General features: G+C 47.2%; 1 protein-coding gene across 4 annotated transcripts in view; it reads right to left on the reverse strand.

Annotated features, from left to right (window-relative positions):
• TTC7A (tetratricopeptide repeat domain 7A) overlaps positions 1 to 17,388 on the reverse strand; it is a 307,984-nt gene extending 290,596 nt beyond the window's left edge. For 2 of the 4 annotated variants that reach the window (XM_050951815.1, XM_050951813.1), the window contains exon 1: positions 1,860 to 2,109. In XM_050951815.1, the coding sequence (XP_050807772.1) occupies positions 1,860 to 2,019 (160 nt within the window). In that variant the 5' untranslated portion in view covers positions 2,020 to 2,109. Of the gene's footprint in view, positions 1 to 1,561; positions 1,656 to 1,859; positions 2,110 to 3,675; positions 3,806 to 17,304 lie in introns of those variants that run through there. The other 2 variants (XM_050951817.1, XM_050951814.1) reach the window with 2 other exon arrangements.
• Between the last annotated feature and the right edge of the window lies 1 nt (position 17,389).

Consider the following 17,389-nt stretch of genomic DNA (forward strand, 5'->3'; position numbering starts at 1 on the left):
TCTGGGAGTATTTTTCCTCTTTCCACTTTTTCAGACAGTCTGTCCTGCTCAAGAGTGAGATCCTTAGCACATCCTCTAGCACAGAGGTGGGCAAACTATGGCCCGCAGGCCATATCCAGCCCACGGGACTGTCCTGCTCAGCCCCTGAGCTCCTGGCCGGGAAGGCCAGTCCTCGGCCTCTCCCATGATATCCTCTTTCCCCTACAGCCTCAGATTGCCACACTGCCAGCGCTCTGGTCTGCCACTCCTGCAGGGCAGCGTGCAGGGCCAGTGCAAAGATGTTTCACGCCCTAGGCAAAACTTCTACTTTGCGCCCTTCCCTATCCCTGAGCCCCCACCCTGAGGCACCACCCCGAGCATGCCGTCGCCGCTTCACTTCTCCCGCCTCCCGGGCTTGCAGCGCCAATCAGCTTAGGCGCCACAAGCCTGGGAAGCGGGAGAAGTGAAGCAATCATGGTGTGCTCAGGGAGGAGGCAGGGCAGAGGTGAGCTGGGGCGGGGAGTTCCCCTGCGTGCCACCCCTCCCTTACTTGCTGCAGACAGCCCTCCCCGTGCCCCCCTGCCCCAACTCCCTCCGCCTAAATGCCAGCGGCAACCAGGGCGGCCGAAGATCCAGCCGCCGCGGTCACTGCCTAAGAAAATGCCACTCCCCAAATCCCAGCACCCTAGGCAACCGCCTAGGTCGCCTAATATGTTGCACCGACCTTGGAAGCATGCGGCATGGCTGCGAGCTCCTGCTGCTGAGTGGCATAGTAAGGGAAGGGGGATTGGATAAGGAGCAGGGGGTTCCGGGAGGCAGTCAGGAGACAGGGAGTGGTTGGATGGAGTGGAGGTTGAGGGGGGGGAGGCAGTTAGGGAATGGAGAAAGGGAGGTTGGATAGGAGGTGGGGTCCCGGGAGGTGGTTAGGGAACAAGGAGGGGGGGTGGAGTTGAGTGGGTCAGAGGTTCTGAGGGGGGTGGGAAGTGGGAGGGGCAGATAAGGGGCGGGGACCAGGGTGTTTGGGGAGGCACAGCTTTCCATACCTGATCCTCCAGATAGTTTTGCAACCCCAGTGTGGCCCTGGGGCCAAAAAGTTTTCCCACCCCTGCTCTAGCATTTCCTTCTACAGGAGGAGTAAACACTTCAGAAGAGATCAGGCCAGCTGCTCAAACCACCCTTATTCAACCTCTTCTGAGCAGAAACTTCATTTATTCTATGTTATTACAGCACCTAGTACAACAAGGCCCAACTTGGTTGTGGCTTTAAGGCACTACCACAGTATATATGTTCTTGTTCTAGTTTTTAAAATTAAGTGGATCTCCACTTCTCCGCGTGCAAGTGACATATCTTGACTCAGCCAAAGCTGCAAATGAGCTACTCTCCAATTCCAATTTAGCCATTTCCTGATCAAACCAGCTAAATACCCTGGGGAGCTGGGGGTTCCTGGCAAAAAGAGGGTGGTTACAGATGCAGGACACATTTTTGCAGTCTGGTTATCCCTAGAGATTCCCTTAGATCACATTCTGCAAACAGGAGACAAACTCCACACACGTACGCTAATATGGACGAAAATCCCACAAACTTCATTGCTATCAACACCCTGGTGGTGAGCCCCGCAGGGACCGGGCACGTTTCAGTGGCTGCGGAAAGGACAGTCAGTGCTCGGGAACATTTACACGGGAGCAATGCAGCGTTCAAACAGCTTGGGAAGGCTGGCTGCACAGCTGTGCACTGCACTGCACGCCTGCTCGGGCGGCTGGGCTCGGCAGGAATTAGTAGCGCCCCTGGCTCCAGGGCTGCCCCAGCAGGCCGGCCGGAGAGATTCCCTGTGCACGGGCAGCTTGGGGCCAGGCGAAGATCTCCCGCTCAGCCCCACTCACCGGAGTCCTGCGCGTCCGCGACCCCTTTCCGCGGGGGGCTGGCCGCTGGCGGCAGCAGCTGCCTCACCAGCTCGGGCAACCTGTCCCACTGACACTCCGCCCGGCACCTCTCGATCTCCCCCTCCAGCTTCAGGTAAGAATGGGAGCCCTTCGCAGCCATTTTCGCCTGGGTGTCTCCGGTACAACAAGAGAGAAGTCCCAGGCTGGCAGTGCCTGGGGAACAGCCGGGCTCCCCTCCCTGCCTTGAGCATGTGCAGAGATCTCCGCATGCATGTTGGGAAGTGAAGTTCTAGCTGCAACCCTGCAAGCCTCCGCTTAACCAGCGCCGCGGAGTTCCCGGTGCGGGGAAATACCCTCCCTTGAAAGCTTCCGGGTTTGCCTAGGAACAGCTCCCCGGTCAGCATCCCTTTCCTTCCCTGTTCTGTCTGCTTTCCATTACTATTTGGTAACTACCCTACCAGGGCGCTCTCTACTTCACTTACTTAGCACTTGGAACATAGCAAGCGCTAGGTCTTATTATTATTTAACTCGGAGGCTGGCTCCTCTTCCTTCCCTTTTATTCCTCAGGTAAATCCCTGGACTCAAGAAAGGAGTGTGTGATAAAGGAGGAGTAGTGCTGAGAGAACAGCACCTTCTGAGCGTCAATATCCTGAAATAGCTAGGCATCTCCATAGTAATGAGGCAGCTGAGGCAAAGAGAAGTGAATAATAATATTGCTTTGCACTTCTACTGTGCTTTCCATCTGAGGATTTCAGTGTGTTTAACAAACATCAATTTATTAAAGGCTGGCAACATTCCTGTGAGGTAAGTATGATATCAGAAACAGAGAACAAGATTAGGTGACTTGTTCCTGATTGCACATCAAGGGGAATGGCAGGGCACAGAATCCATCTCTCTCACTTGCAGAGCTCTGCTTTGCTTGCCAGACCCTAAGCCTTCCTACCAAAACTCATCCATCAGACCGAGATGAATTTTTATTTCCTTTCACTGGTAATTCCTACTTGAAATCTTTGCATCCCTAACATTAACCATTTAAAATGTATCAGCTATCATCCAAAGCAAGTGTTACGTTATATAAAAACGTAATGCTGCTGCTGCTGCTAAATGCATCCATCTTCTAGAAATCTAGTGCACAGTCTGAACTGTTTGTCTTCTCTATTGGGCAGATTGTGTCCTCTCCTGTGCTTTTTATGATGCCAACCACACTGATTGTACCCAGTGTACCATAAATGAAACAATAAGAAATGTTTCACTTTTTCATTCACCTAAGTGCTTAAATTTCATTCCTGCTAGGGAAGGAGACAGTGCCAGAACAAAGCTTTTGTGTGTTCTGCAGTACTAGAAAAGAAATACACGCACACGCACACACACACTTTTCACATTTCTTTTCCCTTAAGCTTTGACTAGAATTTTAAGTGCACCTCTTAACTCTTTTAGTGCTTGCTTGGATATATATATATTTCTCCATATTTCTTTGACCCAGCTTTCACAAATAAAAGCACTGAAAATGTCTCATCTCCCCACCCCCATCCCCTGTTTTCCTGGGAGAGGATTGGCAAAACAACCACAAGTGGTAGATGCTAGTGACACCCCTGAATGCATCACTGGAAAGAGCTTAATAGACTATGGTGATTAACATGTTATAAAAACCTGCATACAAATTAAATTATTGGAAAATGAAAAAAATCACAAAAATATACCCATTGGAATTTCCAATTAAGGGTGCTGACAAATACTGTTGTATTTAGGTGATAACTGGATTGTGCTTCCTGGTGACACAGTGATAATCTCTATTTCACACACACAGAGTACATACATGTGGAAGCAAGCAAATTCTGTGAGGCCAACTCCCCCACAATCCACAGGAGTCCCAATGCATGACTGAGGCTTCACTGGAAACAGGGCTGAGAGGAAGAAGGAGCAGCTGCTATACAGGGCAGGCTTCCCTAAAACAAGGATTAAAAGTCCGTGAGAAAGAAAGTAAAGGAAGTTAGTGTTTGTCAGTCAAACTACTATTAACTCCCATGGCGGAAGCAGCTATGCAACACAGCATGAGAGACTACCATGCTCACAAGAGAGAGGGGAGACCATCTGTGCGGGGCACTTGTTTTGCACGTCTGGTCAGAAATCCCTAGGCTCATGGCCAGTGTTTAGCAAGGATCCCTGAACACACCTCCTACCCCCACCCCACTAACAGACACATAGGCATTTTCTGCAATGTTGTTATCCCCATACAAACAAGAGGATGTGAGAAAAATGCATCACAATGAATTTTACGGTTTTTCACAAATACATTTCCCATCCAGGGTTTTTTCCATGGCAGATTCTGGTCAAAACTTATTAATCTAGATACTATTGCCGAGCAAACATGAAGCATTTTCTAGTTAATATTTTTATATAGAAATGCATATTAACTATATTGACACATAATTAAAATTGTGAGCAAAAGTTTGGCTATGTTGAAGTCAATGGCAAAACTCCAAGTGACTTCAGTGGGCTAGAACTTCACCCAGTAAATTGACCTGGCCACATGGACCTAGAGGTTATTGTGAATCAGGGTGCAGGGATGCTATGCAATTCCTACCTCACAACTGTAAAGTTTTCAGGAATTATACAAAAAGAACAGAAGTACTTGTGGCATCTTAAAGACTAACAAATTTATTTCAGCATAAGCTTTCGTAGGCTACAGCTCACTTCTTCAGATGCATAGAATGGAACATACAGACAGAAGATATTTATACATACATGTTAGGTAATAAAGCAAGTCCTTACTCACCTCTTCAGCACCCGAGTTCGTGCGGAGTTGGTATGGGGCACATAATTTTGTCAGAGACCAGACACCAATGCGTTGATCAACGGGCTCACACTATCCTTAGCTCTCAAAGCTTTAGATTAAGTGTGGCCCCTTTATTAGGGGTGAGCATCAATATTTATACACAGAAGTAAACAAAGTGATTAACAAAAGATAATGGTTATGCATAATCAATCAATATTTTACAGGAAAAGCAAGTTTAACAAGTAAATGCATAGAGATAAAGGCTAATGGCTACTTAATAAAGGGGGTGTCATGAGTAGTTTGCAGGTCAGTGCTTTGTTCGATAAAGGGTTCAGAAAGGATTATGCAGAGACGGCCAGTCTGGGTGTGTTTTGGCTCCCCAAAGTTCACCAAAAGTTTAGACCCAACATTCCTCCATTTGTAGCTTTGAGATAACTATTAATCAAAAAGCTACACCCTATTTCAAGATTTCAAGGGCCGCTTGGCAATTTTAGCCTGGGCCAATTCGAAGAGAGTAAGGCTTTTAGCTGAAGTGGGAAAAGAATAAACTGACTTACATGAGTTTATGAGGGAGGGGACACACTGAATACAGCAACACAGTATTATAAGGACTACTATGGCCCCAACAACACCCACCAAGAGGTTTTTAACCCACCCAAGTCCGGGCAGCCAATTTCATAAGGCTCCCCACCAATCATAAGGTGGCTGGCCAGAGGAGTAGTTTTTAGCCATTTCCCTTAGGTGTTTGGTACGTTGAAAAGTGTCAGAGTAGGTGTCATTTACAAAAACACAGCATTTTTTATTTATGAGGGCGCAAGTTCCTCCCTGGGCTGCTAACATCATATCTAAAGCCATTTTGTTTTGCAAAGCTAACTGGCGCAGCTGGGACATTTCCCCGGCCTGATTTTCAAATAGGGTTGCAGTTTCATTTGTCAAAGATTTTAATAGTCCCTGTAGGCGGATGATAGCACCCTTTAAGCTAGTGTGACCAGCCCACCGCTGCCAGGACAAACCATCACGGAGATTAATATCTCTGTCAGTTTCACGGATGTTACGAACGTGGGGAAAATGAGGGGGAGTGAGGGAGATGCGAGAAGGCGGTGCTAGCCATGCCAAATAACATGACCCTGCCCAATCAGGGGAGAGAAAATAATAAGCCTTGGGCCCGCACACCCAGTATGTTCCATATAATGCGTTTTGGGTATTCCATTTCTCAAAGTAGGAGGTAACCCACCACCCGTTGTACCACTGTTCCCCTGGTAACGCAGAGGGGTCGTTGTGTGAACTGCAGAGGCACAATTTGGTAGTGTTGTCCTCAAAGGGCAGTGTAGTACTGCTTGAGCAGTTGTAGAAGGCAATTGTGTATTCTTTAACAATTAGTTGGACACCCTCGAGATCTGAGCAGGGCTTTTTAAAAACTGACTCTGAAAACCTGCCCCTCCATGAAAAAGTTGAAAAGGTTGGATCGGGGTGAGGGATCCACATATGGGATAAGTGGGATGCGCAAGGCTTGAAGCCAAGATTTTTACTAAAGGCGGTGCCATTAAAATATATGTTGCATTTACTTGTTCCCACAAAAGTTGACCCTTTTTCTTTAACAAAACACAGTGATCCTGTTTGATTGGTTACCCTGAGATATTTGTTAATTGGCACTCCTGTTTTGTTCCATGTAAGATTGGGTTGGACTGGATCTTTTATTCTAGTCGGTGGCATTCAAGTCATATTAGCAGTGGTTAGGGGAATGGGTGTGAAGGGGAGTCCCTGTGCTGCATTTACTGGAAATTGAGTACATACCCAGCAATTACTTCTATTTCCTAAAATACGAGTTTTAACCTCGTGGGAATATTTAATAAAAGCATTATCTTCATAAGCAGAAAATAAACTAAAAAAGCATAAAAAAAAACATACAGTTGTCAGAATAAAGGGTCCTCTCATTTTTTTCGAGTCAATTTAAGTCTAATGTCTGAGAGAGGTAAGCTGGTCCACTGGTCGAAGGCAGTGTCCTCAGTGGTGACAAGAGCTGCTGGTTCGTCACTGTGGTCCACTACGGCTGGCTTGACGTGGGAGTGGTGGATCCAAGATTTGCGTCCTTCCAGGAACACTGCAGTCTGGGTTGTTAAAAGAACCTGGTGGGGTCCAGTAAACCTTGGCTGGAGGGTGTCGTCACGAACGAACTTTTTGGCCCAGACGAAGTCCCCTGGTTGGAACGGGTGGATTTGGTCCTCCAGCGGCACGGTCTGGGAAAACTGCGAGGCTTTCCAAAGGGTACGAAGGTGAGCCTGTAGGGAGAGAAACTGACACGCGGTCATATGATCCCCTCCCAATAGTGAAACATCAGCACGTGGTAGCGCCCCGCCTTTGAAAGGGGGGTGTTCATAGAGCAGTTCAAAGGGGGATAATCCCAATGCGCGGGTTGGGCGAGTACGAAGGTGAAACAGGACCAAGGGAAGTACCTGAGGCCACTTTAATCCTGTTTCCTGACAGTATTTAGCCAATGTAAACTTAAGTTTCCTATTTATACGCTCAACTTTCCCGCTAGACTGGGGGTGGTAGGGTGTATGAAAGGAGTGTGAAATGCCCAGTCCTTGTTCTAAACGGCCAAGGACATGACCAGTAAAGTGAGGTCCGCGATCTGAGTCGAGCACAAGAGGGATGCCAAAACGGGGTACAATATTTTTAAGGAGAATTTTTGCCACTGTGGCAGCAGTACAATTAGCAGTAGGAAAAGCTTCGACCCAGGAAGTCAGAGGGCAAACCAAAACAAGGAGGTGCTTTTTCCCAAAAGCCTTTGGCATATCTGCAAAGTTAATTTGAAGATGTTGAAATGGAGCAGCAGGCGGAGGTCTTTCACCCTTAATTTTGTTAAGAGGCGGAGCAGGTCCATTACGCTGACATGTGCTGCATGCTTTCACTATTGATAGGCAATAGGGTTGAATGCCTGGAGCATACCAAAAGCGAGCGATAGTGTCCACGAGGGCGTGCGTGCCGTAGTGACCCCCTTTATCATGGTGCCAGCGAACTGCCACGGGGTATGTGGAGCGAGGGAGGCAGGCTCGGCCATCTGGCATAAGCCAGGTTCCTTTGACCAGAGTGGCCCCGAGGCTTTCCCACGATTGTAGTTCAGCAGCGGGTACTGGTACGGGGTGCGGTGGAGTAAAGGAGGAGGTTGCAATAGCCAATGTGGGCATGGCTAAAGGTAAGGTGGCAGCCTTCTTGGCGGAGGCGTCAGCCAGGGCATTCCCACGGGTAACGGGGCTACTATCTTTAGTATGGGCCCGGCAGTGAACTACAGCCAGGACAGAGGGTTTTTGGAGGGCGTCCAAAAGCTTGTGGATGAGGGGGAGGTGCTGAATGGGTTTACCGGCAGCTGTCTGGAAACCTCGAAACTTTCAGAGGTGGATATGACAATGCACAACTCCAAAAGCATATTTGCTATCAGTAAAAATGGTAACGGTCTTACCAGCGGCCAACTGGCAAGCTCGGGCCAGGGCATAGAGTTCAGCGGCTTGGGCTCCCCAGTTGCCTGGCAGTGAGGCGGCCTCTTGAATGTCCCATTCAGAGGTGACAGCATAACCAGTGAAACGCTTGCCATCAACATAGAAGGAGCTTCCGTCCGAGAAGAGGATGCAATCGGGGTTGTCCAGTGGCACGTCAAACAGGTTGTCTTTTATCTGTAAGATGCTGTAAACTACTTTCACACAGTTGTGCTGATCCTGGAGGACTGGCAGGTCAGGAAGCAAGGTAGCTGGATTAAGGGGTCCACACCTTTCAAAAATTAGGTTAGTGTCTTTTAAGAGTTCGGCCTCTAGCTGTTGCTGACGATGGGCCGAAAAGACTTGGGTTGTGCCCCTACGCAGAAGGGCTGACAAGGCATGAGAGGTCCAAACCGTGGTAAAATGACCCAGGGTTAGGCTCTTTGCCTTTGTGATCAGCAGGGCAGCTGCTGCCAGAGTCCGGGTGCAGGATGGGGTTCCCTGAGCGACAGGGTCGATTTGCTGAGAGTAAAAAGCAAGCGGGAAATGGTGGGGCCCGCTCAGCTGGGTAAGGACACCACTAGCAATTCCGCCCCTCTCGTGGACAAAAAGGTGAAAGGGTTTGCTGTAATTGGGGGGGCGGAGAGACATGGAGGAGGCCACACTGTCCTTCAGTAACTGAAAGGCTTGAATAGTGTCCGGGGACCACTGCAAAGGGTCAGGAGCAAGGTTAGCAGTGAGTCGGTGGAGCGGTTTGCTTAACTCCCCGCAGGACGGCAACCAGGGGCGACAGAAGCCAATTAATCCTAAGAAACCTCGAAGTTGTTTCTTGGTGTTCGGTAGAGGGCAGTTTTGAATAGTCTTTATGCGGGCTGGGTCCATTTGTCTTCCCTCTGGGGTTAACATGAAGCCCAGATATTGGACCTTCTGTGAGACCCACTGAATCTTTTTAGGGTCTACCTTGTGGCCTCTGGTGTGTAGGTATAATAAAAGTGCCTTACCATCGATGCGGAGGGCAGCTTCTTCGCGATTACCTAATAGGATGTCATCTACGTATAGGACCAGTGTGGATCCCTGCGGACTGGTGAAACCTTCCAAGTCGTGGCGGAGGCACTGGCTGAAAATCGTGGGGCTGTCTCTGTAGCCTTGAGGAAGTCGTTGCCAGACATAACTTTGTCCCTCCCAGGTGAAACCAAAGAGATACTGAGAGTCTGGGTGCACAGGAATGCTGAAAAAAGCTGATTTTAAGTTAATAACAGTGAACCACTCAGCATCCCAGGGGATTTGGCTGATGATAGTAGCTGGGTCAGGAACTACTGCATGAAGAGGGACCACATACTGATTAACAACTCGTAGATCCTGTACAAAGCGCCAACGAACAGGGTCTCCGTCCTTTTTAGGAGGCTTTTTGACAGGCAGTATAGGGGTGTTACAGGGAGTGCGCTGAGGGCGGACTAGCTTTTGTGCAATGAATCCCTCGATAATGGGGCGGATGCCCTCCCGGGCTTCCAGCGACAGGGGGTATTGAGGGACTGACGGGGGGGTTAAGGAAGGCTTCACCTGAATCCTTACGGGCTCTGCCGAAAGGAGCAGGCCAACATCAGTGTCAGAAATTTCCCAGAGGGTTGAAGGCAAGTCAGTGAGGTCAGGGGAGAGAGAGGGGGGTGTTTTCCAATTACCCTGAGTAGGGGCCGAATCTTCTAACACTGTCATCAATAATTCTACCCCTTCAGGAGTGCAGGTTAAAGTAGCCTCAAGCTTACAGAGTAAATTCCGGCCCATCAAAGGGATCGGACAAGCTGGGGAAAAAAGAAAACGGTGAGGAAAACATTTATCAGCATAAACAACATTCAAAGGCAAAGTGAGTTTCAGAGACTGTGGGTTGCCCTCCACCCCAGTCGCAGTTTTAACCTCAGAGGATAGCCAGGGAGAGGGGGCATGATTTAAAAGAGAGAAAGTAGCCCCAGTATCAATGAGGAAAGAGACAGGCAGTCCCTGGACTGAAAGGGTTAAACGAGGCTCTTTGCTGGGAGGGGAGAAAGTGAGAAAGGAGCCGGCTAAAGACATTAAGGAAATAAGACCATCACATTGTTTGCCTTTGCCCCCGGGGTACCGTCATTGAGGAGCCTGAGTGTGCTGCGGCTGCTGCTGTTTCCCGTAGTTGATCCAGGCCTGGGGAATGGGCTGAGCTGGTGGTGCAGGGGTGTATTCCTCACTTGTGTAAGCATCTGCGGATGCAACCAGACCCTCTGGGCGTCCCCAGGGGCATTCACGTTTAAAGTGACCGGGCTGTTCGCACTGAAAACAATTTCCTGATGGCTGGGGTCGCCAGGACCCTCTTCCCCGAGCACCCTGGAATCCCCTGCCACGGCCACGGCCTTTGCCTTGAACACCGCCGTGAAAAGCTAAAGCCATCAGCTTATATTCTTTCTTTTTCTTTTTTTTTTTACTACTTTCCCTTTCTTTCTCCCAGGCAAAATCAGCTACGTCCAACACTGAAGTGACTGACTCACCTCCCCAACCAGGGCGAAACTTTAAGAAGTAATCCCTTACAGGGGGCACCGACTGATTCACAAAAAATGAAATAAGAGTAGGGTGGTCTGCTTTTCTCTCAGGATCCATCTGAGTGAACATTCGGGCCCCCTCCAATAGCCTCGACCAGAACTTTCTGGGCGGCTCATCAGATTCCTGCCGAATCTGCATGAACTTAGCCTGATTAGGCGAGCGGCGAGCCATTTCCTTGAGTCTCTCTAACAATCGCTCTCGATTTGTTCGCAGCTGAGTCAGCCTTGGCTGAGTCCAGTCTAGGGGATTCCAGCCAGCGGCCAGATCCCGCCTATCCATCCAAGTATGATTAGCTGCATTGCTATCTCCCCATGTCCTTTCTGCCATCCACAATCTACTACGTTTCTCTCCGGTCAAAACTCTACTTAACAACTGATCCACATCCGTATAAGTAGGATTATAACTTAAAAACAATTTTTTTAGAAGTTCTATGATCTTTCGGGGATTTTCCCCAAAAGACCCTGACAACTGTCCCCACTCTTTCAAGTCCCATTCTAGCCATCCTTTATATTCCACAATATTAGCATGTTGTAACCGTCCATCATTGCCCATATAAGGTTGATCGTGCACCTGTAAAGGCATCTCTCTAACTATACTTTTATTACTCGCAAGAGATTTGACGGGGACATCCTCTGGGCTATCCTCAGGGGGGGGGCATGCACCCTGCCGTACCTGCTTGGACATTAGCCTAGTAACCACTCCTCCCGAGGTTTGCCCCTCCATTTCCTCCTCATCCTTCTGCAGAAATTCCAGTTTGGTATTCTGCAGATTCCCCTCTGCTACAAGGAGAGAGTTCCCCTGCGGAGGAATAGGGGCAGGTGCAGAGGGGACCAGCTGACGAGTCAAAACACGCCGTGGTCTACACCCTTCATCGAAATAACCTGGAGGGGGTTCACTCTCGGGAGAGTACCTGACTGCCATAATTTTTAAAGATTTCCACAGCTCTGCTGCTGTGTCCCAACAAAACCAGTAACATAACTGTCCCGGATGGTCTTTTTCGATCTGGCTCTTTACTCCTCTTAAGGCAGCCTGTTCGAAAGAGCCATACGAAGGCCACCTCATCTCCGGGTCGGCCAATACCGCGGTATACCCAGTCCAATTCCTTACACATAGTGTGTACAACTTCTTCCTAGACATTCCTGTCTGTACTGGGAGTTTCCCTTCGTTCCATAACTTATTTACAATCCCCAACGGACTCTCAAGAGGCACGCTAGTCCCTTGACCCATGGTGTCTGACAGGAGCCCTCCAACTGGCGTTTACCCTGCTGTCCAGTACACGACCCCTCAATATTGAATTGGCTGGGAGAAATCTCCTGTGGCGCCTTGCCAATTCATATATGAGTGGTCTGACCACTGGACAGAGGTACCGCACCAGAAGGAATCCCGGACGAGCCCCCAAATTGTTAGGTAATAAAGCAAGTCCTTACTCACCTCTCCAGCACCCGAGTTCGTGCGGAGTTGGTATGGGGCACATAATTTTGTCAGAGACCAGACACCAATGCGTTGATCAACGGGCTCACACTATCCTTAGCTCTCAAAGCTTTAGATTAAGTGTGGCCCCTTTATTAGGGGTGAGCATCAATATTTATACACAGAAGTAAACAAAGTGATTAACAAAAGATAATGGTTATGCATAATCAATCAATATTTTACAGGAAAAGCAAGTTTAACAAGTAAATGCATAGAGATAAAGGCTAATGGCTACTTAATAAAGGGGGTGTCATGAGTAGTTTGCAGGTCAGTGCTTTGTTCGATAAAGGGTTCAGAAAGGATTATGCAGAGACGGCCAGTCTGGGTGTGTTTTGGCTCCCCAAAGTTCACCAAAAGTTTAGACCCAACATACAGAGAACATGAAAAGGTGGAAGTACCCATACCAAATGTAAGAGTCCAATCAATTGAGATGAGCTATCCTCAGCAGGAGAAAAAAAACCTTTGAAGTGATAATTGAGATGACCCATAGAAGGTGTGTGGAGAACTTAACATGGGGAAATAGATTCAATTAGTGTAATAATATGCAAATTAGATACAATTAACTTAGGTTTAAACAGAGACTGGGAATGGTTGGGGCATTACACTAATTGAATCTATTTCCCCATGTTAAGTTCTCCTCACACCTTCTATGAGTCATCTCGATTATCACTTCAAAGGTTTTTTTCTCCTGCTGACGATAGCTCATCTCAATTGATTGGACTCTTACAGTTGGTATGCGTACTATCACCTTTTCATGTTCTCTGTATGTATAAATATCTTCTACCTGTGTGTTCCATTCTATGAATCCGAAGAAGTGAGCTGTAGCCCACGAAAGCTTATGCTGAAATAAATTTGTTAGTCTCTAAAGTGCCACAAGTACTCCTGTTCTTTTTGTGGATACAGACTAACACGGCTGCTACTCTGAAACCAGGAATTATACAGTTTGTGCCCAGATTTGTTACACCTGACAGAACTACCCCCATAACAAGCATGGCTGTCTCAACTTCTCATTTTCTGGCAGTTAAAACCAAACATTTAAAATCCAACCGTATTTTTAAAAGCAAAACTCTTGAGGTCTATTTCACTCCGGAAGTGGTTATTAACTTGAAAACAGGAAGCACCCGTAATGTACCTAGTACTGAAAAGTTTAAACATTAGAACCGTTAGACAATTTAACAATGGGGGAAAAGAGAGGTAGAAAGGTCCCTCGATCTGCTGGCAATGCCCCTACTTATACAGCCCAAAATGCTGTTAGCCTTCTTGGTGACAAGGGTACACTGTCGACTCATATCCAGCTTCTCGTCCACTGTAACCCCTAGGTCCTTCTCTGCAGAACTAATGCCTAGCTGCTTAGTCCCTAGTCTGTAGCAGTGCATGGGATTCTTCCGTCCTAAGTGCAGGACATTGCACTTGTCCTTGTTGAACCTCATCAGATTTCTTTTGGCCCAATCCTCCAATTTGTCTAGGTCCCTCTGTATGCTATCCCTACCTTCCAGTGTATCTACCGCTCCTCCCAGTTTAGTGTCGTCTGCAAACTTGCTGAGAGTGCAGTCCAAACCATCCTCCAGATCATTAATGAATTACTAGACATAAACAAAAGATACCCAGTGCTTAGCCTGGGTAAGCCCTAAAGTGCTTGCTTATTATAGAAACTTACATTATTTTGGTAACTTAAGATTGTAATTCATTTCTGTATGTATGTTTACCTGCTTATCTTTGTAAAAAGAATATTAAAGGAACTGGCGCATGAAATTGCAAGCCCGTTAGCGAGAATTTTTAATGAATCGGTAAACTCAGGCATTGTACCGTATGACTGGAGAATTGCTAACATAGTTCCTATCTTTAAGAAAGGGAAAAAAAGTGATCCGAGTAACTATAGGCCTGTTAGTTTGACATCTGTAGTATGTAAGGTCTTGGAAAAAATTTTGAAGGAGAAAGTAGTTAAGGACATTGAGGTCAATGGTAATTGGGACAAGTTACAACATGGTTTTACTAAAGGTAGATCGTGCCAAACCAACCTGACGACCTTCTTTGAGAAGGTGACAGATTATTTAGACAAAGAAAATGCAGTAGACCTAATTTACCTCAATTTCAGTAAGGCATTTGACACGGTTCCACATAGAGAATTATTAGTTAAATTGGAGAAGATGGGGATCAATATGAAAATTGAAAGGTGGATAAGGAATTGGTTAAAGGGGAGACTACAATGGGTAGTGCTGAAGGGTGAACTGTCAGGCTGGAGGAGGTTACTAGTGGAGTTCCCCAAGGATCAGTTCTGGGACCAATCTTATTTAACCTTTTTATTACTGACCTTGGCACAAAAAGCGGGAATATGCTAATAAAGTCTGCGGATGACACAAAGCTGGGGGGTATTGCTAACACAGAGAAGGACCAGGATATCATACAGGAAGATCTGGATGACCTTGTAAACTGGAGTAATAGTAATAGGATGAAATTTAATAGTGAAAAGTGCAAGGTCATGCACTTAGAGATTAATAATAAGAATTTTAGATATACATTGGGGACACATCAGTTGGAAGCAACAGAGGAAGAGAAGGACCATGGAGTATTGGTTGATCACAGGATGACTATGAGCCGCCAATGTGATATGGCTGTTAAAAAAGCTAATGCGGTTTTAGGATGCATCAGGCGAGGTATTTCCAGCAAAGATAAGGAGGTGTTAGTACCGTTATATAAGGCACTGGTGATCTCATCTGGAATACTGTGTGCAGTACTGGTCTCCCATGTTTAAGAAGGATGAATTCAAACTGGAACAGGTTCAGAGACGGGCTACTAGGATGATCCGAGGAATGGAAAACCTGCCTTATGAAAGGAGACTCAAAGACCTTGGCTTCTTTAGCCTAGCCAAAAGAAGGCTGAGGGGGGACATGCTTGCTCTTTATAACTATATCAGAGGGATTAATATTAGGGAGGGAGAGGAATTATTTAAGCTTAGTACCAATGTAGACACAAGAACAAATGGGTATAAACTGGACACTAGGAAGTTTAGACTTGAAATTAGATGAAGGTTTCTAACCATTAGAGGAGTGAAGTACTGAAATAGCCTTCCAAGGGGAGTAGTGGGGGCAAAAGACATATCTGGCTTTAAGACTAAACTTGATAAGTTTATGGAAGGGATGGTATGATGGGATAGCTTAATTTTGGCAAGTGATCTTTGATTATCAGCAGATAAGTATGCCTAGTGGTCTGTGATGGGATGTTGGATGGGATGGGATCTGAGTTACTGCAGAGAATTCTTTCCTGAGTGCTGGCTGGTGAGTCTTGCCCACGTGCTCAGGGTTTATCTGATCGTCATATTTGGGGTCGAGAAGGAATTTTCCTCCAGAGCAGATTGGCAGAAGCCCTGGAGGTTTTTCATCTTTCTCTGCAGAGTGGGACACTTGCTGGTGGATTCTCTGTAGCTTGAGGTCTTCAAACCACAATTTGAAGACTTCAATAACTCGGACATAGGTTAGCAGTTTGTTATAGAAGTGGATGGTTAGGGTTCTGTGGCCTGCTTTGTGCAGGTCAGACTAGATGATCATATTCGTCCCTTCTGACCCTAAAGTCCATGAGTCTAAAAACTCTCTTATTTCATTTTCCTGTATATCTTTACGTAGTCTATTATAGGATTGGCTACAAGCATTGTCTTTGGTGTGAGAACTAAAATGCAACTGACCTGGGGTAAGTGACTGATCTTTTAAGACTGAGAGAAACCTGAATATTGCTGTGATCCTTGGTAAGAGGCCATCTATCACAAAGGTAGGCTTACTTGAGTGGCAAGACAATTGGAGTACCCTGGCAGACTGTCTGTGACTACATGTTAAGGCTATTATAGTGCCTGAGGAGTTTACACTTAATAATTGGTTGGTGAAATCTAAGTATAGCAATCAAAACCAGTTTAGGGTTTGGGCCCTTTTTCCTAAGTCTGCCCTGAGGTTGGCACTAATAATCTTGAGACACTGCAGGACAGCTTGGTAGCTATACTTTTAAACTGGTCTTTCCTTCATTACTATATCTAGCTCATAAAGAAGAAGAAGTCAATAAAGTTAGTCTAATAACTAACAAAGAAAAATGTGATGAATGCTTACAAAAGCAAAAAGACTGAACAGACTTCTTGAGAGTCAAAAATTCTAGAAGAAACAGGGAGTGGACCGGTACAATGTAAACAAAAGGGAACACAAGGGAGATGATGTGACAATGCATATAAAAAATATTAAGTTACTGATACAAAAAAGCAAAGAACATGGGCAATCACATCTGAAGCAATCAAAGTAGTGTGCTCCAGAAACATGATAAACACAACCATCAACTGTAAGGTGACGGGTGAGGAGCTTCTAGAACCAATGACAAAAAAACAAGCCCCCACATACAAACACGCACACAGAGAATGAGGGAGAAAAAATCTACACTAGAGTTGAAAAAAATCCTCAAACCAGTGGTACTCCAACCTTCACCCACAAACCAAACCCACTTGTTGTAACAGGAGGAACTGTCTCACTCAGCAGATTATGCAGATGTTCAAACAATGGCTGTATATGGCCTGCTGGGCATGGCAGAGCTCTGCAGGCTTGGTACCCCTTGCTGGGGCTGGGATGTAAATGGTCATACTCGCCTGTTGCAGACCGTCACCCCTCTCCATTCCAACTTGCCTTGCCCAGCACTGCAATGGTTACCAAGCAGAGCCTGCCCACAAAACTGGAACAAACGCTGTGACTGTGCTTCTTTTATGGGTGTTTCAATGGCATTTTTCAAACTGGGCCATGCAAAGTGACACCGACTCGTGTGGCAACAGTGTGACAAGCAGAGCCGGGCTTCTCCCACTCTAGGCTTCCTGAAGCCTCAGGCAGCCACTGGGCCAGGCTGGCCTGGGACACCTTGGGGGAGAAGGGGACCCACAACTAGCCCTGCTGGCAGACTGGCCCAGGACATGTCAGTCTCCAGGGCCAAAGGACAGGTGGCTCCCACAGGATCACACCCCCGGGATACACAGCCTCGCCCACCTGACCACAAGCTGGAGCAGTGGCGAGAGGCGCACAGAGAGAAGGAGGCGGGGGGAGTCAGAGTGGGAAAGGGCGGGAGGGGTGGAGTCACGGAGGAGGCGGGGCACAAGGGAGGGGGCGTGTCAAGCCGAGCACCTGACCCCTCCCCTCTCCCCCACCTGTCCCTTTGTTTTCGTTACACGTGGAATTTCCAGGAGCCGTGACGTCCCCCGAGCCTGGGCAGACGGAAGCCAATGGGCGGGA

This window comes from Gopherus flavomarginatus, chromosome 4 (assembly GCF_025201925.1).
Source record: "Gopherus flavomarginatus isolate rGopFla2 chromosome 4, rGopFla2.mat.asm, whole genome shotgun sequence".
NCBI lineage: Eukaryota > Metazoa > Chordata > Testudines > Testudinidae > Gopherus > Gopherus flavomarginatus.